Source organism: Eucyclogobius newberryi, unplaced genomic scaffold (genome assembly GCF_026437365.1).
Source record: "Eucyclogobius newberryi isolate DKJ021-1_F unplaced genomic scaffold, fEucNew1.0.hap1 SCAF_14, whole genome shotgun sequence".
Taxonomy (NCBI): Eukaryota; Metazoa; Chordata; class Actinopteri; order Gobiiformes; family Gobiidae; genus Eucyclogobius; species Eucyclogobius newberryi.
This window is the reverse complement of record NW_027315768.1, coordinates 26,836,396-26,862,150: the sequence shown is the minus strand read 5'-3', so window position 1 is coordinate 26,862,150 and position 25,755 is coordinate 26,836,396. Positions and strand designations below refer to the sequence as shown.

Below are 25,755 nucleotides of genomic sequence, written 5' to 3'. Positions count from 1 at the left end.
GGAAAAGACACAGGGAGACGTCTTAGAGCAGAGACGGGGCCAATCATTGATTTCCTATTGCTGTGAAGAGGTTCCAGCTGAACAGTCAGCGCTGGGAGAGAGCACTGCCCCGCTCCGGGATACACTCACACGGTCTCGTTCTGGAGGGCTTGAGTTTCTATCTGAACCAATGACATATTTATAGTGTGGAGAAAAACATCTTCATGAAATGTATTGAGCGTTGGTATTTGGCACGATGTTAAATACCAGTTATTCGTGGACAAACAATACAATGTGTCATCCGGTTCTGGCAGAGGGCGATTTATCTGAACTGAGAAAAAATATTTGTGGTGTGGAGAAAAATATGTTGAAGTTGTTTTGAAAGAAAATAGTGTTGAAATTTGTATGGAAAAATATTAGAATCAGAATAAGGTTTATTGCAATTTCATCATTTGTCCCTTTTGCTTTGTGACATTATAGACTCCTCGGTGCCTGGTCTCTCCTTGAACCTTGTGATAGATTAGAACTGATACTTACATGTCTGGGACATCCTGGGGTGCACAGGATGTCCCGGGCCAGGCCCAGTTTTGGTTTCACACTAGGGCACTGTTTTCAAAGAACAGTAAGAGCTGCGAATTGATTTAATGCAAATGTTATCAACGTCTCTTTCCTGGGCTTTTGTATCCTCTGTTTTCTTGTACCTGCACCATTTACATGCCTTTCTTCCTGGAAGACCTGCAGGTAAAGAAATGTAAATGTTTCTATTGAAGTGGGTCATGTGACCACCTTGCTGACCTGACTATATATATATATATAATATATATATAATATATATATATAATATATATATATAATATATATATATATATATATATATATATATATATATATATATATATACATATAACTCTAGAGATGATTACTGACTGAACAACAGGATTAAACATTCACTTTTGAGAAAAGACAAATCTGCTGATCTTTGACGATCGTTATAAGAGAAATTCCACAACAAAACGCATGTTGACATTGAGGTTTAATTCCACAATAAGAATGCATCTTTAACTTCATGTTAATGTGTTTGTCCTGTTGCACCTTAACTCTTCATAGTTTTGGACCATTTTGCAATCTCAGTGGATATTTTCCTGAATAAATTAGGTTTAAATCAAGTAATAAACACCTAATAACATGTATTATTTGACAGTAACAAACATACAGGTCTGTGTTTTAGGTCCATGCAGTAGTTGACTCGAGATGAACATTCTCAGTTGCAGTTACATAAAAGACCCTCTGAGGGGCAGTAGCAGTTTAAGAACACGACCTCCTCACTCCCACACAGTCACATTCATGGATATCAAATACACTGTACCTGTTTCTTTTACCACTGAATGTTTGGCCATATTCCTTCTGCAGTGGAATTTTACGTAATATGAAAAGAGGAGTGACTGTGGAAAGATATTGTGTGTTCATGTATTGTGCAGGGACAGTGTTATGTAAAGTGGACTTACCGGAGTGCAGTGGGAAAAGGGTTTGGTGCAGGGCGGGTGGCAGTGTCTCATGGTGGTGGGCCTCTTCTGCTGGTAACATCCCCCTGGGCAGACACACACAACATCTTTGCTCTTCTCCTTTTTAACCGCTGATTACCAAATTAATGCACTGTCACACCTGATGAATGGCCCCGGTTAAACCTATCACGCTTCTTGATCAATCTGAGAACGTTTTCATTCCAACATGGCAAATGGCATGTCAAAACATCAAAGAAAATGCCTTAGGTTTTGCCTCCGGGCCTGTAAGATCACATTGCAGTTCTACCTCATTTTCACTCTCCTACAAAACTATTACGTGTGTTGTGGCCGTCCGCGCATGCTACATATTGCACAAATACAAATGCGTGATTATATTCATATGGATTGAAAGCCTCCCAGCTCAGCCTGCCGTATTGATTATTTATGTTAAGAGGGAGAGAGAAAATCAATAGAAGCCACGCCGCGAATAGCTCGATCAAATAGGCTGAATTCAACTACAATGCTGCTGCAAGAATATATCAGCATGTACTGTACAATCTAAAACCCTAATCCACAGTAGATCCAATTACCTGCACAGCTCAAATGTGTTCCTCAAACCACCACCGACCAGTTCAAATCGCTGTTCTGACACTGACAAGAATGAAATTAAATACTTTTCTTGCCAATTGCAGCTTGACTTGATTGCACATATGTGACTGTCCAAGAGAAGAAAGAACAGGGGGATCCATGCAGCTTTAGTGTTTCACTTTGCTGCACATGACGGAGAGGAAGAAGCTCATGGACTGGCTCGAGCGACAGTCTCTAACACAGTGAAATGTGAGTGTGAAGTGTAGGCAAGTTTGTATATTACTGTGCAAATATTATAAAGGGCACATATTATGCATTATTTGTGTTGTTGTTGGCCTTTAAACATGCATGAGCACATATGGCTTTAGCATGTTTTATAACTTAAAATAATGTACCTACTGAAAACCCACATCCCTTTATATCTGTGAGGCGTTCCCTCGTCACAAATTGTGTTACGACTTCATGACAAACATGAATGAAGATAAAAGCAACTCCAGGTGTGTTTTTGATGAGGGAACAGTGTCATTACAGTGTAAAAAGTGTCCTTTAAAGACGCGCTATGTAACTTTTCTCATGAAGGATCCAGCACCTGCTCGTCTCCCTGAAGATGTCATTGTTCTGCCCGAAAAGTTCCACATTATTGCATTAAACTACCATTACAATTACAATGGTGAAACATGCATTCGTACAGTGAATGACCACGCCTCTCCACAGATCTAACTTGCCCTTACGGCGTCACCTGCTTGTTGCCATGACCACGGATATGTTTAATGCCATACTGTGGATGATTTTTAGGCAATGCAGGTGGCTTTCCCTTCGCAAGAAAAGTTACATCTTTAGTAAAAAAGAACGGTTTCCTCTCACAAAACACACGATTGTAAAAGACAAAGGACATTTGACATTTGAGTCAAATCCCTGGACCTATCTTGCAACGGTAAATACAATGTGTCCAGATGAATTAGACTGTTTACACGTTCTTTCCAGTTGTATTTACTGTACTCTATGAATGACTCATGGTATTTAATCCATAGATTCCAATTTTAGTCTGAACCAAGGGCTAAACCAAAGGAGGACAAACATGTATAATTGGCTCTAAATCAAACAAACACACTGATTGATAAGAGTTTAAAGCCTGCTTGAGCGTGCGGGCAGAGACAAGTGCAGCCGCTCACCTGTGACATTGACGCCGTCGGAGCGCTGACACCACACGGCCCTCTGGTTGTTGCTCCACGCTCCCGTCCTCCACTGGTAACTGTGACACTTCCCTCCTGGAGCCGCAGAGGACCAGAACATTCTCATTAGCAGCTCCATACTCTCTGTCCTCTAGTTTCCCCGCACATTAACCATTGCTCCAACCCAAATCCTTCAGCTTTTACACGACTTAGAAGACCAGAGAGTGTCACGGCGGGCGAGAGGAGACTTTTTACATGACACTTTGATAATGTGATGCTCAGCAGGGGTGGGCTCAGTCACTTCCGGTGCGATGGTGGCTTATTCGTTGTGTCCTTGGGCAAGACACGTTACCCACCTTTATGCCAGTGTTCTTGTGTGCTGGTGTAAACGAGAGTGATTACAATTTCCTTGTTTTGGCTGTGTTTTCAAAAGCTGATATTTTAGTGCAATAAAAAAAAACTGTATTCCTTCCCTTCAACCTTGTATACTATGTTATTAATAATGAGCACAAGATAGTATCAAAAAGGAAAAAACAGCACACACTTTCATGACCTCCTCAAATAATGACAATAATATTAAAGGCTATGGGGATAAGGCAAAGCACTACTATCTCCATGGACAATAGATGCCCAAATGATGTGGCCTTTTTGGGGAAACAAAAGCTGAAGTGATTTATACATGTTTTAAAAGGCTTTTGTAGATTTAAAGATGTGAATTGGTCATCACATGTACTGGCCATGTAACAGGGAAGTCACCCTATCATTATAATCAGGGCGAAATGTTGAATCAAAGTGTTGAATCAAAGTGTACAGAGAAACTCTAACTGTACAAGACAAGATTGTCAAGTAGTTTTCCATAAAGAACATTCTAATTATGTCACATGTGGGAGGTACAAAGCATGAGACCACAAAGCATGAGTCATAAGTATAAATGAACACATGTAACTCTATAAATGTGTTCTTCAGTGCAGTGATCTTGACCTAAAGGATCTGCGCTGTGGGACAACAGGGGGCGATGACACAGAGCTGAAGCCGAGCGAGACATTAAAATACAGCTCTGGAATTCAAATAGATTTCACAGGTGAGCACTTGAAAATTAAATGCCAAGTACATAGCAATTATGATTTTAATTGCAGATTTATAAAGAGGCAATTAACAGGGCGAAAGACAGGGCACCAAGAAGCCGGGAAGTCTATATCTAAAATACAAAAGACAGGCAGATATGAAGTGGCTCTTTATATACCGCTGTTGGCTACAATGAAGTATAATGAAACCGTTGAATAACCTACTTACTGCAATGACCTCCGATCCATGCCAGTGATTGCTCTACGGGTCATTTGATCACAAATTGACCGCCCCTTCTGGTCATTTCCCATTGAACATTGAACATTTTGAAAGTTCTCTGTAATAGCGGCCTTTGTCCCATTACCGTTACATGGCTGTGTTTCAAAGAGTTGATGCGGGCAGCTGGCCTGGTTCTCCGTGACCTGAATGACCACAGCTCTGGAGCGCGCCTGGCGACCGCTCGACTCGAAACTGCGCCCCTCGACGCAGGTGAGTTGGCATGACGACCAGGTGGACCACTCCGTCAGGTGGCAGTCTCCTGGAAGATACAGGGGGAGGTGAACGTGTGGGAGAATGGACACTGGGGAGGATGATAATGATGATATGAGATAAGTTTGGGGGTTTTAGTGGCTCGGTAGTTGAACTGTTCACCCTCTGACTAAAGGGTTGACAGATTTGATCCCAACTCTGAACAATGTGTGATGTTGTTGGGTCCTTGATCAAGACGTTTCACCAAGTTTTTGTTAAATTGTATGAATGTTGTTTGTGAGAACGTAATTGGAAATGTAGCTTTTTTTTCTTTGCATGTGTTTCAGAAAATCAAACTTTGTTCTCTTTTGTTCTTTCTTGTCCAATCATCTTGCGTTAAACATCTCCTCTGGTCTAAAGCGGGCCAGCTTTAGACCAGAGGAGATGACCTCTGACCTCCGACCCATGTGACAATTTGCAAGGCTATTTGTATAGAATTATACAGGACTAAACCAAGTTCAAATATAGACAAGAGTACACAAGGTAAAAGAGGAAAAGGAGCATTGCAAGTTTTCCCAGTTAATACATTTTTTATTTCTTGTAAGAGTTTGCAACATAATACTAATGATGCATCAGACAGTGCTCAAGGCTCTTTAGAAATGAACAAGAATATAATACAACAGTTTAACAATTCAAATAAGTTGAATTGAGTTCTCCATAGAGTATGTGTAATATCCAATAAGATAAATTATTAGGCAGAGCAAAATGTCTGTTTGCCTAACCCGACCAAGCCGTCAAAATTATAGCCGACTGAAGAAAAATATCAGCATTTTGTCAAAATTATGCCAAATTCTTTTATTTTTCTTATATTTCGCCAACTCACCGACATTTTTTTCAAAAAAGCGCCGTGTTGAATAATTTTGTATCACTGGAACTCGCTAAAAATATTACGAAGCCGAAAAAGAAATGAAAACGAAACGTTCAACTCATTGTTTGTTGAAGCCTGACCCCTGGCGGTCACTGCGTGTCACTGGCAGAATAAAAAAAACAGGATTTGACAAATGATAATATTAACTTAATTTCATAGGCAAATTATCATTAAAATCTATACCTACAAAAAAGAAATTACCTACCTTCCTACTTGAAAAATGGTGGGTCGGGTTACAGCAAACAGACAATTATTTGGGGCAGCCTAATGTGTAATATTTTGTTAGGTGAATGAAGAAAAACATCTAAATATTTTACATAAATCAAAACGTTGCACTTTACATTTTCATTTGAAAGTAGATAATTAAATATGTGTTCATGCAAAAACACCGCCTAGACTTCCCCTTTATACAAAGATTGAGCAGTGCTTTATATTCACCTTGTCGAGCTCATTTCAGGGACCCTTTTACTGGCTCCCCTGCCTGCACTAGAAACATTTAAAACAGATCGAAAGCAACCTCAGCCCACTCCTGCCACTGATAATGTACTGAATGTACAAACCTATTACAGAGAACGCCCAGTGGGTATTCTGTAGTAATAGACCACCCAGGAACATAAATTATATGATACGAGGTATGAGGTGCAGCAGCGAGGCAGACAACCAATGTCATTTAGTCTGGGAAACAGCCCTTTAAGAGTTTCACATCTAACTTCATACAATATTCATAACGTCAAATACCTTTATCTGTATACTGTGTCTAAAGATGAGTTGATGTACAAAAAACAGCAGACTAAAACACTGCAGTTTAAGTCTAAAAAAGGACTCAACCAGGACTTAAGTACAACAATAACTGGGTTCAAACCATGACGACTCCTGTTCTAAAACTAAACAAGGACTAAGCCAAGACAAAAGTGGAATTCCGTTGAATAAACCAAGAACCAAACTTAGACTGACAGGATTTAACTCCAAGATAAAACTGCATATGACTAAACTTCAATAAGTCCTCGTCTTACTGCAACAAACTCTGACGTCTGAACTAGCACTAGAACAAATCCACACTCCGGGAACTGCTTTACCTTAGATGTTGTGCAAATAGCTTCCCCACTGGTCTGTCTGAAGGTCAAGTGTTAATATCTTTTGTCATTCACAGCCGGGTCATCTTGCTGTGTTAATACGGCCAGCTCCAGCCTGATTCCCCAGCTCGTGTGCCCATTACCGTGTCTGTCTATGGGCACAAATCATTATCTTTCATCTTAGACAGAGATCCACTTCATCAGCTATCACTGTGCTCCAGGACAAAGCTGCAGGGGAAGAGGCAGTGGGAGCATAGCAACACCTATAGAACAGAGCAGCAGGGATCTAAAGTCAGAACTATAGAATAAAACTGGATTAGACATCAGGTCTAAACCAGGAGTCAAGCAAAACTAAGGAAAGATTAATCAAGTTCAACCATATCAAATTCAGAATCTAAATCGAGACGAATGAAGGGTGCCCTGGTTTAGTCAAAGTTTGTTCCCAGTTTAGTCCTGGTCAAGTCTTCGTTTCCTCCTGTTTTAACCCTGGTTCAGTCTTGGTTTAGTCTTGGTTTAGTCCAGGTTTAGGCCTGGTTTTGTTCCAGTTCAAGCCCAACTTTGATTTGGTGTTGCAAATGTGAAAGTATCTAAAGACAACGGTGAGTGTCTCATTCACTCCAATCGCTGCAGCATGAGCCGTGTGAGAAGTGATCAGAAGACCATCACATTTATCTCCCTGACAACAGGCTTCAAATGAAAAGAGCATTGATTATACTCGTGCTTTGTTTCCTTTTCTCTCACCTGTGGCTCCATATACCGACTAAATACAGAATAAAAGGGGATGTGGCAATAGCAAAAGCTCTCAAACATTTCTATAATTAAACCAAATATTTGACTCACAGACAAGACAGGAAAAGTACTAGTAAATTGTAATTTGTGTGTAAACCAAATTCCAAGCTATTTAATACACATGGGGGATAGGGGTGGACAATACAGTATATTGAGTTTTAGATAACAATGAAGACATGAAAAATCAAAACATCAAACATATTGTCAACTACACAAGCTTGTCAAAACAAAAAATGGACAAAGTTATGTTGTCAACCTTCAAACAGGAGCTCGAGATGACACCTCTGCGCCTCTGTAATCTGTTTAACAGACATTTCAAATCTGTTTGACAATCAAACCAAACAATCAAAACTCAAACCCATATCTATAATATGCATAGACCTGTAATTACAAGACAAAGCCAGATCAAGACTGAGCTAAAACAAAGATACACCAAGACCTTTTTTTGCAGTATTGAGTGCAGGTCCACAGTACTTCTCCAAATGTATAAAAGACAAAAACACAGAACAAGGATGAATGAAGGCGAGGAGGATAAAAGTGTACTCTGTATCGTTCTGAAGGGGATCCTCCCCCTATGATGACACTATTGTTCCACAGTATGGCACTAAACTGATCTTGTAAATGCTTATCCTGCATTCCTCCAACTATGTTGCATTGCTACACTGTGAAAAACATGCATTCATATTGTGATCGGGCTTGCCTCTCCACAGATCTGACCTGTAACTTGGTCTGGTGGACCACTGCCACATTACAGAAGAATAGACAAAGTCACAACACTCAATATGAGAAAATAACAAGAGGCAAGTTCATTAAACCTGGGTATGTTTTGTCAAAGAGAAAAAAGGCCAAACTCAAATCATTTTGGATCTGGCATTTGAGGATAGTTTAAATAATTCATGTCTGCTCCAACAGACTTAGACAACCTCAATCAGAGTGTCCAGTACTCAAATACTCAAATACTCTAGAGATGAAGCTTTGCCCCGCGGCTGGTGGTACAAAGCACAGGCAGAATCAGAATGTACATGATTACTATTCACACACTCTTATTAAATACGTCTTAAAGTCTAAAGACAACCGATCTACCTCTTCAGTTGTAGGACATTGGTTTAGTCCGTTGTCTGGTGACGTCATGGGCGACGTGCACTGCCGCCTCACGTGCTCACCTTTCGCGCCGAGGCAAAACTTATGAGAAAATGTTTCTTTTGAACTGGCAGCAGCATTTAGCTAAGCCCAGTACAGCCGAGCTACTCCTAAGTATCAGTTAGTAATTCAGTTTTACTCATACACTTCTCCATTTCTCTGTATAATAAACAAGTTTGTATCGTGATTACAGTAATATCAAAACACGCAGCAAAGACGAGCGGATATAAGGGCCAATTTCATTTGGCCAAAATGCCAAGTGATTTTCATGAATCGTTTCTTAATTACTGTGATAAACAAAGGTCTTGTGGTTCATTTACCCATGAATGAGTTTGATTCCAGGTCTGGCATAACAAGTACAAAAACAATGCACCACATAGAAGCAAGAATTTACAAAACCTATTCACGATCATATATTTATCATTGCTTCACAGGTGGAAAAGTACCAACTTGGCAGGTTTTTTCCATGTGGTTTGCTAAACAATAATCTTTTCCCCTGTGGCTGTGGCTACATAATTATAGTAATAAGCAGTGTTCACTTCAGTCCAGTTACTTCTTGCTGTTTGGAATAAGCCAGTTAAAAGAACAACATTCAAACGCTTTGATGAGCCTCAGCAGCTACGCTCACTCTAATGTCCCACCGTCCCACTGAGACCATTGTCCAGGAAATCAAAGTGAAATTGTTTTTGCAAAGTCTGGTAAATCTCAGTAGAGCATTCAAACTTCACAGATCCAAAATATAATTTGAACTAATTTAGAGGAGATTCATGCAGCAGCTGATCTACCTGTTTAAAGGAAAGTCCCTGCAGTTTGGACTTTTCACACTGTTCCACTTTTGTAATTGTTTTTGAAACCAAGATCCCTGGGCAGTTACCATGTTTTTGCTCAATAATTACACGTAGGTGTGCTCTCTTTGTGATGCACATTTGTTTCAGTTCCCCAGAGCCACTAATTTGCCTGATCATAGAGAAGAGTGATTGCGCTCAGCAGTGATCCGGTAATTGCTTCGGTTAAAACATAATTATTCTTCATGCTTTATTTAGTTCACAATCTCTAGATACATGATCCAGTGCACAAAAATCCAAGTCATCAATCAGGTAATGTATATTTAGCTAACCTGAACCTTGCCTTTGGAAAAGGCATTAACAAGAAGGATTGTGTAACTGCAAAGAGCTCACATTCTGTGTCACAGTTACATCTTGTCCCTGTTTTTTCATAACATATAAAAAGATGAAATATACGTTTTCACTGGACACATTTCTGTTACCATATTCATAAGCACAAGGACAATCAGTCAATAGATGTGGTAGAAAAGCTTTTATATATTCATACGGACAATGTTTTTGAAAGAGACGTTTCAACTTTCACCCAGAAGTCATTGTCAATCTGAATATTTCCAAATGATTGAAACTGATCATTCAAGTGGAAACTCACATCGTGTTCCTTTATTACTGCGTCAATAAGCCCGTTTTTACCTGGACAGGGGACGAAACACGGCTGCTCCATCTCCTGCTGCACGGCCCTCCTAATGGCATCTCCACACAGATCTGAGTGGGTCGTCTGAGCTGTGGTCCCGGGCCAGTCCCCTAAATGCACCAAGCACGAGAGGCCCCTCCTGCGAATGCCCTCTCCACACTCTGCACCCTGCACACACACACAGACAGGACTTAATATCCACACGAGGGCAGCATGCATCCCATTAACCTGCTGATATACGAGATGTGGCCTATTTGTGAGGTTAATAGGTATCAAGTACATGCTGCTAATGGGAAAAGAAGGCCCTCTGTTTTAACACTTTTATACTAATGTGCTTTGCTTTTGGACAACTATGTAGGGCCGAGGGCTACTTTATGAGCACGGACTTGGTCGAGGGCTTCCTGTTCATTTAGCCTAAATGGGCCTATAATCAGAAACAGAATAGGTTTATTGCCATTGTCACTGAACAACATTCAAAAACATAAGAACTTGTCTTGGTGATCGATGCAGCACAAAACAATAAAACAATGAACAATGAATAATTCATAACAATAAGCTATAAAAATCGTCTATGCAGAATGTGACCAGTGCAGTGAGTGATAACATTATGGTTGAAGTGACAGTGTTTAAGAAGTATTCATGAGTCCAACGGCACAGGGAAAGAAAGAAACTGTTCTTGTGGTGGAGGTTCTGGTCCATACCTCCTGCCTGAGGGGAGTGGCCTCCTGCCTGAGGGGAGTGGCCTCCTGCCTGAGGGGAGTGGCCTCCTGTCTGAGGGGAGTGGCCTCCTGCCTGAGGGGAGTGGCCTCCTGCCTGAGGGGAGTGGCCTCCTGTCTGAGGGGAGTGGCCTCCTGTCTGAGGGGAGTGGCCTCCTGCCTGAGGGGAGTGGCCTCCTGCCTGAGGGGAGTGGCCTCCTGCCTGAGGGGAGTGGCCTCCTGTCTGAGGGGAGTGGCCTCCTACCTGAGGGGAGTGGCCTCCTGCCTGAGGGGAGTGGCCTCCTGTCTGAGGGGAGTGGCCTCCTGTCTGAGGGGAGCGGCCTCCTGTCTGAGGGGAGTGGCCTCCTGTCTGAGGGGAGTGGCCTCCTGCCTGAGGGGAGTGGCTCAAAAAGTCCATATCCATGGTAATTACATCCATAACCAAATTACATAACTATTAAACCGTGAGTAACTATTTGTGTGTAAATATCATGTATATTTGTATTTTTTAGTTAAACATTTTAAACCAGTGAGTGATAAGAACAAAAAAGAGTTTAAAAGAAAAGCAGGAAATCACATCACAATATTTTTTTATTTATAACTAACTCATTCAATGGTAAACTAATGTAATTGTCCAAATACTATAGGTTTGGGTCAGACCTGGTTCAGTCCTGGTTTGGGTCAGACCTGGTTCAGTCCTGTGTGAGTCCTGGTTTGGGTTAGACCTGTAAAACATGTGTCCTGAGGGAGTCCTGGTCCTGCCTGAGTTAGACCTGGTTTAGTTCTGGGTCGGTCCTGGTCTGACAGTGGTTCTGGGTCGGTCCTGCTCTCACAGCTCCTCCTCTGCTCCCTGAAACAGCCTATTCCTAACATTCTCAACATTTGTCTCCTTTTTGCTTGTCTTTAATCAACACATTGCTTGATCGGCTGCAGACTTCCATCTCTGCAGGACCTGTACGTCTCTAGGACTCTGGGACGAGCAGGTCGGATCAGAGCTGACCCTTCTCACCCTGGACACGGACTATTTGAGCCACGCCCCTCAGGCAGCAGTCATTTTTATGCATGGCTTTTTGATATATTTTGCGATTATCATTATTTCTTGTTGTATGTTGCACGTTAACAGCGTAAAGTTCCTAGATAGTGAATTTGGCAACAAACCTTTTCTGATTCCGAAATATCTTCATTATGGAATTCCCAAGTAAACAATAATTACTTTCACATAAATAACGGCGTATACTGCAGTCCTACCTCTACGATGCAGGGCGACCAGTCACTCAGCACCCAGTCGTAGCAGGGCTTTATGGGACAGGGTCTGGTCTGGGTGAGCAGGCCGGGACACGGACGACCCTCTTCGTGGGCCTTTTGCAAAATCCTCCTGGCGCGAAGCGACTGACCTACAACACCGAGACCAATGCATCAATCACAACAGGCAATCTCCACCGATAAATCGATTACCACGGTCACGCCACATCCTTATCCGTCCGTGAGCGCGGATCCGAGCGACGCGGTGACATTTTGCCGCGTGAGGATGACAAATAGCTGGTGAGTGAAAGCTGAATGGAAATGCAGTGATATTTATACACTAGAGACTAAAGGCACGTGGGGCGCCGCACACCGAACGCATCAAAGCGCAAACACAAACGCCTCATAAAATATCAGTTAGTAAAAGCTTAGCCAGGGAGATGAATGATGATCAGTTACTCGCGAGGGAAATGGCGCCGTGGCTTTCTCTTTACCCCTGAAAATATCTCCGCGGTGACAAAGAGGAATTAGTGCTACAGCCCATACATCATGTGTCAGCAAAGCACTTTACGCTCACATCCCGGGCCTTTCCAACACAAGTGCCTGCTTCGAGTGTGTTATTAATATTGTGCGGGGGGAGGGAGGGATCAGGAGGGAGAAAGTACAGCTTTGGGGAATCAACAGCTGCCATCCAGTGAGTTTTGAGCTGAAAAGCAAAGTAAAAGTTTAGTGGTCTCCATCTGCTGCGGTTATGACAGCGAGGTGACGGCTGGAGCAGAGGATAAAGGCAGATGCACAAAAGTATGACATTTATGGGAGTTACGCAAGAAATGTGTTGTGAAAATAATAAGTTGAGCCTTTTCTGTGCCGTTAGCCTGAGAACGTAAAAACCTGAACGCGTCAATTATTTGAGGTGGGAAGTGTTGTGTTATTTAAAATAGTGTTATTCAAGTACAAAGTAGTGGTCCCAGAAAGTATGAAAAAACGAGTTGGGGGCACTGCTTTGAATCTTTTACTGTAGTTTTCTAACATAAATGTAAGGACAATTTGTATGAATGCATTTTGTATTAATACAACTTTTTCACCATGTCATGTTTACATATAAAAATAATGAGGCATTCCATGTGTACAAATGTTTTGGGACCAATAAGTCTAAGAAAATGGACAGCGCCAAGTTTAAAGTTATTGCTTCATTTTGATAACATATTACATACAAAAGATGATATTTTTGTAGATAAATACGTATTTAATCAGGTTTGGAATTGGATCGTGTTGGTTTGGTGATTTTACATCCCTCTTTGAACAAAATACATCTTGAAATGAGAGGTGAAGTTATAATATAAATCTATATATGTCCATATAAGTCTATAAAGTCGATTAAAGGAAATAATTAAACACATTCAGATTGTACAATTTTGTTTCAAGTGTCTCACCTTGAGTAAGAGAGAGTAAGATTAAATAATAAAGACTTTGATTTATAATTTGAAATGAATGTAATTGGAAAGAATGTATAATATTTGAAGGCCAAGGGCATGACACACATATTCAAATCAATTATATTGTCAACATAAAGCTACTTGTTGACTTATTCAAAGAGGGAAGATGAACTTGTTACTGTTACAAGAGTAAGTATAAGAAATTAACACTGCCGTCTGGTTGTTTTTAAAATAAACACTTTTATGATTTCAATGCCAGGTCTATTCATGACGCAAAAAGCAACAAAAGACTTAATGAACAAAGAAGAACAGTATCCCTATAAAAAGTCACATTCATTGTCCCATTAAAACAGATCTTTTTGAACATGAGGTCAACAGTGAAGAAAGCCAAAAACAAATTCAAAAAATAAATTGACAAATTCTAGCAGTCAACTTAATTCAAGAATAACAGACTTTGAATTGTAACTGGAGAAACTATGTATGCATCCCGGCCAAATCATTAGCCTGGCGTGATATGCGAGGTCAGAAGGTGGCTGCCTCAAAAGAAACACAGAGGCACTTTACTGATTGCTAATTGCATTTAAAAAATAATTAACTCATCAAGTGAAAATGAATTATTTATATACATTTAAATTAACCTTGATTAACATAGAAAAATATGAATACATTAAATAATTAGACGTGTACAGAATTTAAATATTGTTAATTGTTACGTTTAAAACAGTTCTTCCCTTGTGTAATGAGGCATCATGTTACACGTGCCTGTAAATACTTTAACACATTTAAATGTATTCATAAAGTATTCAACAACACTGTGACGGCCGGAGTGGATGGCATAATGAGGAGTGGGTCTGTCTATGGTTGATCCGCTGTCTGGCGCCTGCTCATCTCGACGGCGCCCCCTGTGGGTGTAGTTAGAGCGTGTTTACCTTTGCTGCCGCAGCTGTGGGAGCACTCGGCCCAGGGCGACCAATCAGAGAGGACACAGCTGACGGGACAGTCCACCTCGCAGCTCTCTGACAGGGTCCAGTTGTTGAGCAGGACAAACTGCAACACAAGTGTCATGTACCAGAGTTTTAAGTGCCGCTGTCAAAAGTACTGACAGTAAGATACCAGTGCTGCCCGGTGGTTGAGTGGTTAAGGCGGCTGCACATGTGCCAGGCTCTGCGCGGCCGGCAGCAGCGAGTTTGAATCCTGGCTTTGACAATTTGCTGCATGTCCTCCATCTCTCATCCCCATGTCATGCTAGAACTGTCCTGTCTGATAAAATCTGTGGGCCGAAAAATCCCCCCCAAAAAATGATGACACTTGATACTAAAACTAGAGCAAGATACTAATTCAAACAAAAAAATCACATTAACAGAAAAACATTTGACCTGAAATAGTCCTTGTCGAAACATGTTGGCGCTGATCTAATACAACTAGAATGTGCATACATTGTGCCTCTGAGCTCGTTCTGCTTCTCCAACACTATTATTTAATATAGTAGAAAAAACTTCAGTTGTAGTCATCTGGACTCAGTTAGAAAAAATAGACGTTTCGACTCTCATCCAAGAGTCATTGTCAATAAAAGAATTTAGATCGAGAACTCCGATATTAATACTGTTCTGTGGTAAGACCTTGGATTTAGTTCGGGAACTCGAATCTGTAGCCAGGAAACTAGCAGACAACAGGAATCACTTGAGGTTCAATCTTAGATGCAGACAGAACAACATGATCCCGAAGAGCCTGCAGATCAAATCACCGGTCAGAGGACACAGAGCAGAGAAGATTTGGAGAAGGAGCCTTATGCAGATGCTCAGTGAAAGGATCCAGGAAAACAACGTCAGAATTGATAAATTGAAAGACAGAACAGGAACTTTACAGGAGAAATTAACCAGCATACTCCCTGAAGAAGCTTTCAAAAGAGTGCTGGATTTCACACAGACAGCACAAGAAGCACAGCACAGGAAGAGCAAAGAACGCCAAATCAAGAAGTTCAACATTCTTTTGAACAAAAAGAATGTGAGGTCGAGCTAGACATTTGGACTGAGACAGACAAATTAGCGACCAGCAAACACAATTGGATTAAGAACCTATCAGATGGTGTCCTGACACAGGCAGAAAAGGAGGTGCTCTCTAAAGGGCTCAACTTTTCTGTCACCTCTAAACACATCCCTACAGAGGACTACATCACAGCCACTGAAACGGCAATTAGGAACAACAAAATGACTGAATCGGAGGCTGCAGACCTGAGGTTACGTGTCACAGCGACTCTGAAGAGTGCCAAACCACCGCCTTCAAATATCACATCTGAAGAGAGAAAAGCACTTTCAGCACTGGAAAAAGATCATAGCATCAACATCCTCCCAGCAGACAAGGGACGTTGCACTGTGACTCTCAACGCAGCTGATTACGAAGCCAAAGTCCACAGCCTCCTCGAGGACACGACCACATACGAGCGCTTGAAAAGAGATCCGACCAGTGGCTACAAGAAGAAAGTGATAGACTGTTTACAAAGGCTGGAAAAAGAGGAAGCGATAGACCGGCCTCTGTATTACAGACTGTATCCTGGTGAAGCCATGCCTTGCATTTATGGCCTTCCAAAAATACACAAAAAGGATGTTCCACTCAGACCCATAGTGTGCAGCACAGATTCCATCACTTACAATGTGGCCAAGCATTTAACAACTATATTGGCTCCACTTGTGGGGAATTCGGAACATCATGTGGAAAACACGCACAACTTTGTGGATAAAGTGAAACATCTCCAACTGGACCCAGATGACCTCATGATTTCATATGATGTTGTGTCCCTTTTCACCTGCATCCCGACCTCTGATGCAGTAGCAGCAGTGAGGATCAGACTGCAGGAAGACACCACCCTACAGGAAAGGACCAAACTGACACCTGAACACATATGTAAACTGTTGGACATCTGTCTGAACACCACTTACTTTCAATTCCGGGGACAATTTTACAGACAGATTCATGGCTGTGCCATGGGCTCGCCCGTCTCTCCCATAGTGGCCAACCTGTACATGGAGCACTTTGAGAAGAAGGCACTGTCCTCATTCTCAGGCATAGCCCCAAACCTGTGGCTTCGCTATGTCGATGATACGTTTGTAACAATCAAGAAACAAGAGCTGGAAACCTTCTCTGATCACATCAATGCGGTGGACCCACATATCAGGTTTACAAGAGAAGACGCTAAGGAGAATCGCTTGGCCTTTCTTGATTGTTCCACGATCAGAGGAGAGGACGGGAAACTCCAAATAGAAGTATATAGGAAACCTACACACACGGACCAGTATCTGCTCTTTGGTTCCAACCACCCACTACAGCACAAGCTGGGGGTGATCAGAACCTTACAACACAGAGCTCAAGGTGTGCCCACCAGCTCAGAGGGCAAGAAGAAAGAGGAAAAACATGTCCGAAATGCCCTCTCAGCCTGTGGTTACCCCGCTTGGGCTCTCAACAGAGTGAAGAGAACCAAGAAGCAGGACAAAAGGGAAACTGAACAGAGAAGGAAGGGTGTCTCTATCCCTTATGTGTCTGGCCTGTCGGAAAAACTGCAGAGAATTTTTAGACAACACGAAGTCCCTGTTTATTTTAAACCAGGAAACACTTTAAGACAAAAACTGGTTCACCCAAAGGACAAGTTGCCGACTCAAAAACAGAGCAATGTAGTTTATTCGATCCAATGCAGTGAAGAAAGTTGTAAAGAACGGTACATAGGTGAGACAAAACAGCCTCTACACAAGAGGCTCTATCAGCACAGAAGAAATACAAGTTCAGGACCTCAGAGTGCCGTGCATCTCCATCTTGAAGCCTCTAATCACTCGTTTGAAGACGGTGAGGTGAAGGTTTTAAGCAGGAGAAAAGATGGTTTGAAAGAGGAGTCAAGGAAGCTATTTTTGTTAAAAAAGAAAGACCTTCTTTAAACAGAAATGGAGGGTTAAGATTCAATCTTCCTGGTATCTATAATGGAATACTGAACCCCTGGAAAGGTAGAGGACCAGGACCAGGGAATTTAGATGCTAATCAGGTACTCAGGGTGGTTGAGCCAGGGTCTCACAAAGACAAAGAGGATTCTAATAGGCCATTAAGATTCTGAATAGGCTAGCTCGGTAGATACAAGGGGGAGTTTCTGTTGAAACAAACAACTCTTTCTACTTCAGGAAGGCTCCTCCCAATGGGCGGGTCTTACCACAGAACAGTATTAATATCGGAGTTCTCGACCTAAATTCTGTTATTGACAATGACTCTTGGATGAGAGTCGAAACGTCTATTTTTTCAAACTGAGTCCAGATGAAACAACTGAAGCTTTTTCTACTATGGAACACGCCTGGACGAATGAGGGATTACACCGACATTATTTAATATTGAAAATCAGTCTACTGTCTAAAACATTCATTATAATTGTGGTATTGAAGTTAATAACAAGCCTGAGCCTTTTCCTTAGTATTGTATTTTCCGGATTATATAAGTCGCACCCCGGCCAAAACTATGAAAAAAGGTGCGACTTATACTTACTTATACTTATATACCGATGTAACTCATAGTCCGGAAAATACGGTGTCTACTACTGCTACTGCTACTGCTACTGCTGCTACTACTACTACTACTACTACTACTACTACTACTACTACTACTACTACTGCTACTAGAAAAGCAACGGTTCATTGTGCTATTCATTCATAGCAGCTCATGACCTTTTATAACATTGCACCTTTATTTATTTACTTTTATGAGGGGGATTAATCTGCTTCAGGGTTAATGTGTCAGGTGTTTATTGGGTGATATTTTCTGTAGCATTATATATCGCACGTCATAATGTGTTATAGGGAAAGGCCTGTTTGCACTCGTAGTAGTTGAAGTGTCCTGTTTCTGCGGTGTATTCTAATCTGGTCTGGTCTAAATCTGCAGTCACACATCACCAACAGTAACACTACAAGTCCCCTAACTCTTACTCTAATACTCCGGCGCTATAGTGGCAACTCTGGATGTCTCTAGGCTGTCATCACTCTGTTACTTTCTCAAGCTCCTTAAAAACACGAGAGGTTATCCCTGTACTCCTTTCAGTCGGAGCTGTAATAGGATTGTGGGTAGAAGAGATCAAATGCGTGTTGTACAAGATGTCTCTTTTGAAGCTCTGTGCTCAAATCCAATGCCTGCCCTGCAACGGATGCTTTAAAACCGCAAATAAGAGAGAGGTTAGGTCTGTGAGCTTATTTTGTAAAGTATTTTTCCTCTGCAAGTAAATGACGTTCACACGAAAGCATTCAAAATGGCCGTACAAACAGGAAGCTGAAACCTGTGTCCATGAAGAGGCTAATCTAGTTCCCACACACACTGCACACAGCTCCTGACAGGGTTCCCCAGAGGCATTAAAGGATGAGTCAAATACAGAAGACAAACTCAGAAAATAGAGTGTACATTAGCATTAAACACTGCGGGTCACACTTTAGCTAGCATCACGACCTTAACGTTGGCGGTGGGATGGTGCCAGTACGTATATGGTGATAAGCATTTGACCGATAACTGTGGCATCCAAAAGCACCTCCTGTGTGGGAGATGTTTGCTGTCATGGCCTCACATCCAGGCAAAGAAAGAACAGGCAGCGATGTTTGCGTCGGCCCCGCACCCTTACACACAGCTGGACCCCTGTGCTCGGTGGGATGCTGCGTGGGTGGTCCGGAGGGCGAGAGGACAGAGCCCACTGTGGACGTCTGCACGGTCCAGTCTGGCCCAGAGCTCCCAGTAACAGGTGTCCGGAGGTGGAGGTGCCCAGCAAAGAGCCGAGTGCGTAACAGCGCTGCACTGTTTGTATGAGTGAGAGAAACATTCAACCATTCTGTATCTTATAATGTGTGTTATTTATGAAGGTTGTTTTCTTATGATTATAACTCCACTGCACTTGTTTTGAAGTTTATTAGTTAGGCCGCAGTTATTTTATTACTTGGTTTACGGATTTTTAAATGAAATATATTGAACAGGCAGGCGAAATATAAATATCATTTCAATTTCCCAAAAGGTTTACCCAAAAGGCACCACGGTATATTTCATTTAAAGCTATTTTACGTTGACGGCGGTATTTTATAAAAATAAAAAAAAAATGGTAATCATTTATTTTATTTATCAAATCAATAATCTAAGTGCGGCGGATCCGTAAACCAAGTAATGAAATAACTGTGGCCTTATGATTCTGGCCATTCACAGAAGGCACCAGACCACGCCCTCGGTTTGCTTCACTCCACCTCACATTTCCTCATGATCACACCTCTTGTTTAGAATTCCATGGCCTGTGCTGCCTGTAATTGTGCCGACGCAATATGTCAGGAAATGAGCTCCGCAACGCCCAAGTTAACACCAAGACCAGGGGCAAAATTGTCTCAAAATCCACCTTGCACATGCCTACTTAAAAGCTGCATGTGTATGGTCGAAGAGAACCAGCCTCTCATAACAAGTGACTCCACACTCCTCCATTTACATTCTGTATCACATTATTTAGCTGCAAAGTAACCAAATCATAATTTTCACAGTGGTCCAATCATAGCAGTAAACGCTTGACTAGAAGCTGATTGATTGTATATTACCTGTTCACATTTGTGCAACTCCACCATCTTCCCATCACCGCGGAGACAGTCGACACGCCGCACTTTTGAACCCTGGCCGCAGAGAGCATTTTCGCTCAGCTGGCAAGTGCTCCAGTCTGTAATAAAACACACACTCAGGTCTGCAGTCCACACGTAATTGTAACCTCAGTTACATCCAGTGTGAGCGTGCACAGAACTGTACTTGGACTTGTTTGGCAACATATATCAACGTGTGAACAAAAGACAATATAATGTGATGTTTGTACCTGACACTTTGAACTCATAAGTGAAGCAGGTGGAGTTTTGAACGCATGGCTCTGATTGGATGAGGTCTGGACATGGCCACTTCTCATTGGCTGGGAGTCGGAGGACGTGTCTGCTCCTGGTCCTTGTGTTGTTTTGATCGCACTGCAGAGATTTTAGAAAAGAAAGAAAAATGTTAAGGTTGTTAATGATGTTGTTTTTTTTTGCGTTATCGTGATTTTAAAACAATATTTTAACAATACATAAGGAATGATCTCAAATGTGTAAATGTCTTGTTTGAAGTTCAAGTCAAGACATAAAAGGGCAGAAATGTCCCTTTTTGGGGAGATGACACTAGATTTTTCTGCCTCATTTTTAAGTCATTTTAATAGCTTTATTTATAGACAACATACGTTTATCTAATGTATATTATCTAATGTTGCATATCTCTAAAGCATGTCTTGGATGTATCTCCCACCTTTAGCTAAACGTGGACCATATAACTAGTGGAGAGTCCACAACCGGCTTGTCTCCATAGAGATGTTTTTGCTTTGCATGGAATGTTCCACAATATGATCTAAACCACATAAATCTTGCACTTATTCAATTACATGTGTCTTTATTTTAAAATAAAAATAAAAAATTGCATTCTTACAATGTATGGGTTCACAAATTTGACATGTAAGTTGGATACTGTAAGTGGTTTTGTGTCTGTGTGATGCGTTTAATGCCACACGGTGGAACATTCCAGACAAAGCAGTGACGTCTCCAGGGAGACAAACAGAACATGTGGTGCAGGGAAAGTGATGGTGGTTTTACAACTGAATATAATACAGTTTTTGACAGGTTTAGTCCTTCGTTAGGGATCAATGTAATTAAGTCTTCTTTCAGGACCCAGAATAATTTAATTCTGAACATTTAACAGAAGCAAAATCCTTGTTTGATAATTCCCTATGAATAGTTGTGTTTGTTAATGTACAATAAAACAAAGTCATTACTGGGTTTCCACCTGGTTCTGATCCTTTTCAATCCAAAGTAGGCTTAGTCAGGCTATACTGACAAGTTAAAAGAAAGTGTGCACAGAACTCTGGTAGTGCAGCAGATGGACACGAGAGGCAAAAACCTTCAAACAAGTGGAACATCAACAAACAAAGAATAAACTGCCCCAGGAAAAATATCCCATTTAGAGAAACAAAGCAATGCCTAATGGTTTTAATTGATTCAAGATAAACTTGTGCTGATGTGTTGCACTTTTCTCTGCCCTTGTTTTACCAAAATGTCTTCTCTAATTCAGAAGTTACTTTTTAAAGGAGTCCTGCCCCATTAGGTGCCTAATGATTTTGGGGGTGAAACTGAAAACAGGGGAAACTTAAAGAGACATTGGGGACAGGGGGAAATGCCACACAAAAAGGGCCAGAGTAAAGTAAGGAAAAACAAACTTTGATACAACCATCTTTGTCTGCTTTGTTACATGACATTTACGTACTGAATTATAACATTTTGTTTAATTAATCATAGTATCATGGCATTAGAGAGTAGCAACTGTTTCTACTAAAGACTTAATTAATGATTCAAATTACAACAAAAATGACGAGTTTATTATAACATCTATGAACTGACATCCTTAGAAGTCAAACATTAGAAGCAGTTTTAAGTAAGGTTGTCAAAATGAACATCAAAACTATAAACTAGAATCGAGATTGAAAGAATGACAACAATTAGGAACAAAATGAACCTTTCCTGATTAGTATACGACCGGACCACAAGGTAATGATAAAGAAACTGCTTTTGTTTGTGTGGAAAATGACATTATACTGTTTTTACTATCATGGCTGTATCAAAATTAGCATTGATTGTCAAGCCATAGCATCAAAATAGTCGACACTTCAGCACCACGACAACACTGGTTTCTCGATACTCTGCTTTACTTTACTTTACATCCCCACTTAATGCCGGCTACACTAGAAACATCCTCCTGAGAGCAGAAACAGCCCAGAGCCATACAACCATGACCAATTACAATACGCGCGTGGATTCTGCACTAAGCGTTCCTCGGCCCGTCTGTAAAGGCGATTCTCTCTCTGCTCCGAGCTTGATGGTGCGATGGTGAAAACACGAGCTGACCATTGAAAAAGAGCAGCGGTGCGTTTTACATGGGAGTTTTACGGCGCTACACCGAGTTAAGTTATACAAGAGGCAAATTAGCTGTAAATGTTTAATAAGGCTGTTATGGTTTAATTGGCGTCTTACAGGGATTCAAACTGGAGTGGTGGGGAATGTGTTTGCAGAACTTTTTCGCAGTCGGATCAGCGTGATTTTAATTTACAGGCGACAATAAAAGTGTGTGGTGTTGTTAATCAGGTCAGACGCCAGCTTTTCACCTGCGATTTACCTCGGGAATGGTTTAAACATGTCAGGACTGGCTGACAATAGTCACACTCATTGTCATGTGCACAGTGCTGATATAACTGAACTGAACCGTGGTTATGGAGGAAGATCAAAAAAGTGCATGTGACTTTTTCGTTTTTTTTTTTTCTTGTTTCACTTTGATTTGAAGAAAAAACCCAAATAAATTGAGGTATTCAGACTATGTTGTGTCAATCAACATGTTCAAACATATCTTTAAACGTATTAGTTGAGGTTTAATAATTAGACAAACATGAAATGTCTGTTCAATTCAAAGACAAACTAAAGTGCAGAAATATCACCTTATACCCTTATTTGAAAGTTTACAACACAACTTTTTCATTATTATTTTTACTATAAATGATACACTTGTTAATAAAAATGTGTATATCGCTCAAAACAACATTCTCACAATATTATACAATTTCACTCATCTAGAAGCAAGGTTGTTTATAGGCCATTTAAAATGTAGCAGGTGTAAACATCATTAACATTAATAGACAAACCTGCCCTTTTCCAAAGACAAAGTGAACTACAGCTTATGCAAAGTGTTGTGTTAGTAACACTTATACATTGCTTGGGACTATAAAGCAGTAAAGGGTACAACATATAAGTAATCAGCAATCATTTACTTGACAACATATTTAGTTTAATGGACAGTAAAGTGCTTGTTAGATGTTATTTTTTGTCAAGTATGTTCCACATTATTGCATTTCTACCTTCATGGAGACAAACATTGAATAAATACATTGAAAAAATGCACAATAAGTCTATTGGGATTCTGTCATACATTCTTAGTAGAGACAGGCAGGAAATACTTCTCAAATGGAAAAGTCTCGTAGTGCACCTTGTAATTCAATATCAAATATCAAATGTCATGGTTAAGTCCCAGGGATAAATTGCAGTGTTTTGTAGCAGCAGCAGCAGCAGCAGCATAGAACGTCAAGCAAACTATAATCCTTTAGATTGGTTTCTGTGCAGCTTGCAATATAAAACCCAAAACCTTTGCACTATGGCCTTGTTGGGGCATTGTAGAGGAAAAAGTAGCATTCCCTATAACACCACAATACAGCAAAACAAACACTGAGGAGGTTAATGCCTTCAACATCACATTGTGTAGGAAATCAAGAAGCAAAGATAAGCAATTCCAAGCTATACCCCAGAAAGTAGGCCTAAATGGAATGTGCTATTAATTATTCTGTTTATGCTAAATCAATTAACTTAACTTTATCATCTTTATGTATAGAGCACATCTCATAGAAAACAGCGGCTCATACTAGAGGAATTAAACAGTGTGAATGTGAGTACATTAAGGATTTCTGTAGTTGCTTAAACTAAAGTAGACATTGTGACAGCTCTAACTGTGAGTTTAAGTCACATTAAGGCTCATACCTGCAGGCAGTTGGTCCACGGTCCCCATAGCGACAGCACACAGTCTTGGGGACAGGACAGGGAGCAGACCTGGGCTCTGGGGGGCATGTCCTCCTGGTCACAAAGACTGTCCTCCACGGTATTGAGCTCGCTGCTGTGAGCTTCCAGCTTAACACACCTTACAGAGGAGCAGAGGAAACCGTGTAACCGCTGTAGGCTCTAGGCACCTCCTAAATAGGTCATTTTCATGATATTTCTGTAAGAACTGTGCAAAATATAGATCTCTATAGGTCTAAGTGCTTTCACAATGTATTTTCTTTGACCTGGGAGTGGAGTAATTTGGTTGAACAGCACAGCAGGTCAAATCTATAGTGTTTTCTGGAGCCTCATTCAGAGCAAGAACAACATGAGCAGTGGCGGAGCAGAGAAGATTAAGGACTGTAGGGGCCCTCACAGTGAAATAAGAAATACGTTTCTAACAATATTCCATTCAAAAGGCACCAGAATACAGGAAATTACATTTGTTTTGTTCAGAACTTCTTGGGGGTTGACATCCTGCTACCAGGTAAAAAATGTGATTCATACAATACATTTTCAAAAAGGACTTGTCTATTCCAGCCTTTAAAGTACTATGAATGCATGCACGAAGGCTGCAAGATTATCTCTTATTTATTTACCAGTATATTCATTTCAGTGGTCACAATATTAATCCTGATCTGAGCCATCTAAAATGCTGAACTGAACATGCACAAACTCCTCATTAGTAAGCATTGGCGTGTTTTGACTGTTTGCTTTCCTTGGGCATAGCCAGTGTCAAAACCCATGACTGAATGCCAGAAAGCACTAGAGCCAGTGTAGCAGTTCCCAGTGAAACCCGGCGGTGCCAAGAGCCAGCGCACAGTGCCAGGCTGAAGGGTTTACTGACCTGATCTTGCGGCTCTGGACTCCTTCCCCGCAGAGTGGCCCGTCGCTCACACTGTTGATGGTGCAAATGGACCAGGGCTCGATCCGCCACTCGTACTGGCTGCACTCGCTGTGACACGGCACCGCTTCATAAACCTGCACATATGAACACAGAAGAGATAAGGATTCAGACGAGGCGGATGAAAGGCAAACGAGTACTGGCGTTTAAAGGTGCACTATGTCACTTTTTGATTGAGATATTATTGCTTTGCCTCTGCACATGTTTTAACAGAAGACGCCAACAACACTGAGTCCACAATATATTCAACAGCCAGCATTAAGGGATCAAAATACAGTCATGTATTTCATAGTTTTAATTTAAATCTCAAGCAGTTGGTGCCACCAGGCCATGTAAAAGGTAAGATATGTAAAGAAATGTGTAACTGAATAAATTATATCTGAAGTCCATGAATCGCAACAGACTTTATTGATTGCGTAATTGTTAAATAAACAGTTACATTAAATCAATCTGTTGGACAGCACACAAATGCATGCAGCTAAATGAGAGTGAAAGTGGGAATCTCTAACGAAGCCAAATCAATCGCAACAGACTGTGCAGGGTGCGCCCCCTGCAGGATTTTGAGTGAGAAATGAAGATCGAGGGGATTGATTCAATAACAAGCCGACGTCACTATCATGAG

At 41.1% G+C, this 25,755-nt stretch overlaps 1 protein-coding gene across 1 annotated transcript in view; it reads right to left on the bottom strand.

Moving 5' to 3' along the window:
• Positions 1-25,755, bottom strand: part of thsd7ba (thrombospondin, type I, domain containing 7Ba) — a 274,964-nt gene that overhangs the window by 5,463 nt on the left and 243,746 nt on the right. The window contains exons 16-25 of the mRNA XM_072443961.1: positions 25,077-25,210; positions 24,173-24,329; positions 20,398-20,539; positions 20,132-20,247; positions 14,483-14,600; positions 12,124-12,269; positions 10,180-10,348; positions 4,671-4,844; positions 3,242-3,337; positions 1,485-1,567 (exon numbers count right to left, since the gene is read on the bottom strand). Coding sequence (XP_072300062.1) covers positions 1,485-1,567; positions 3,242-3,337; positions 4,671-4,844; positions 10,180-10,348; positions 12,124-12,269; positions 14,483-14,600; positions 20,132-20,247; positions 20,398-20,539; positions 24,173-24,329; positions 25,077-25,210 — 1,335 coding nt within the window. The remainder of the gene's footprint in view (positions 1-1,484; positions 1,568-3,241; positions 3,338-4,670; positions 4,845-10,179; positions 10,349-12,123; positions 12,270-14,482; positions 14,601-20,131; positions 20,248-20,397; positions 20,540-24,172; positions 24,330-25,076; positions 25,211-25,755) is intronic.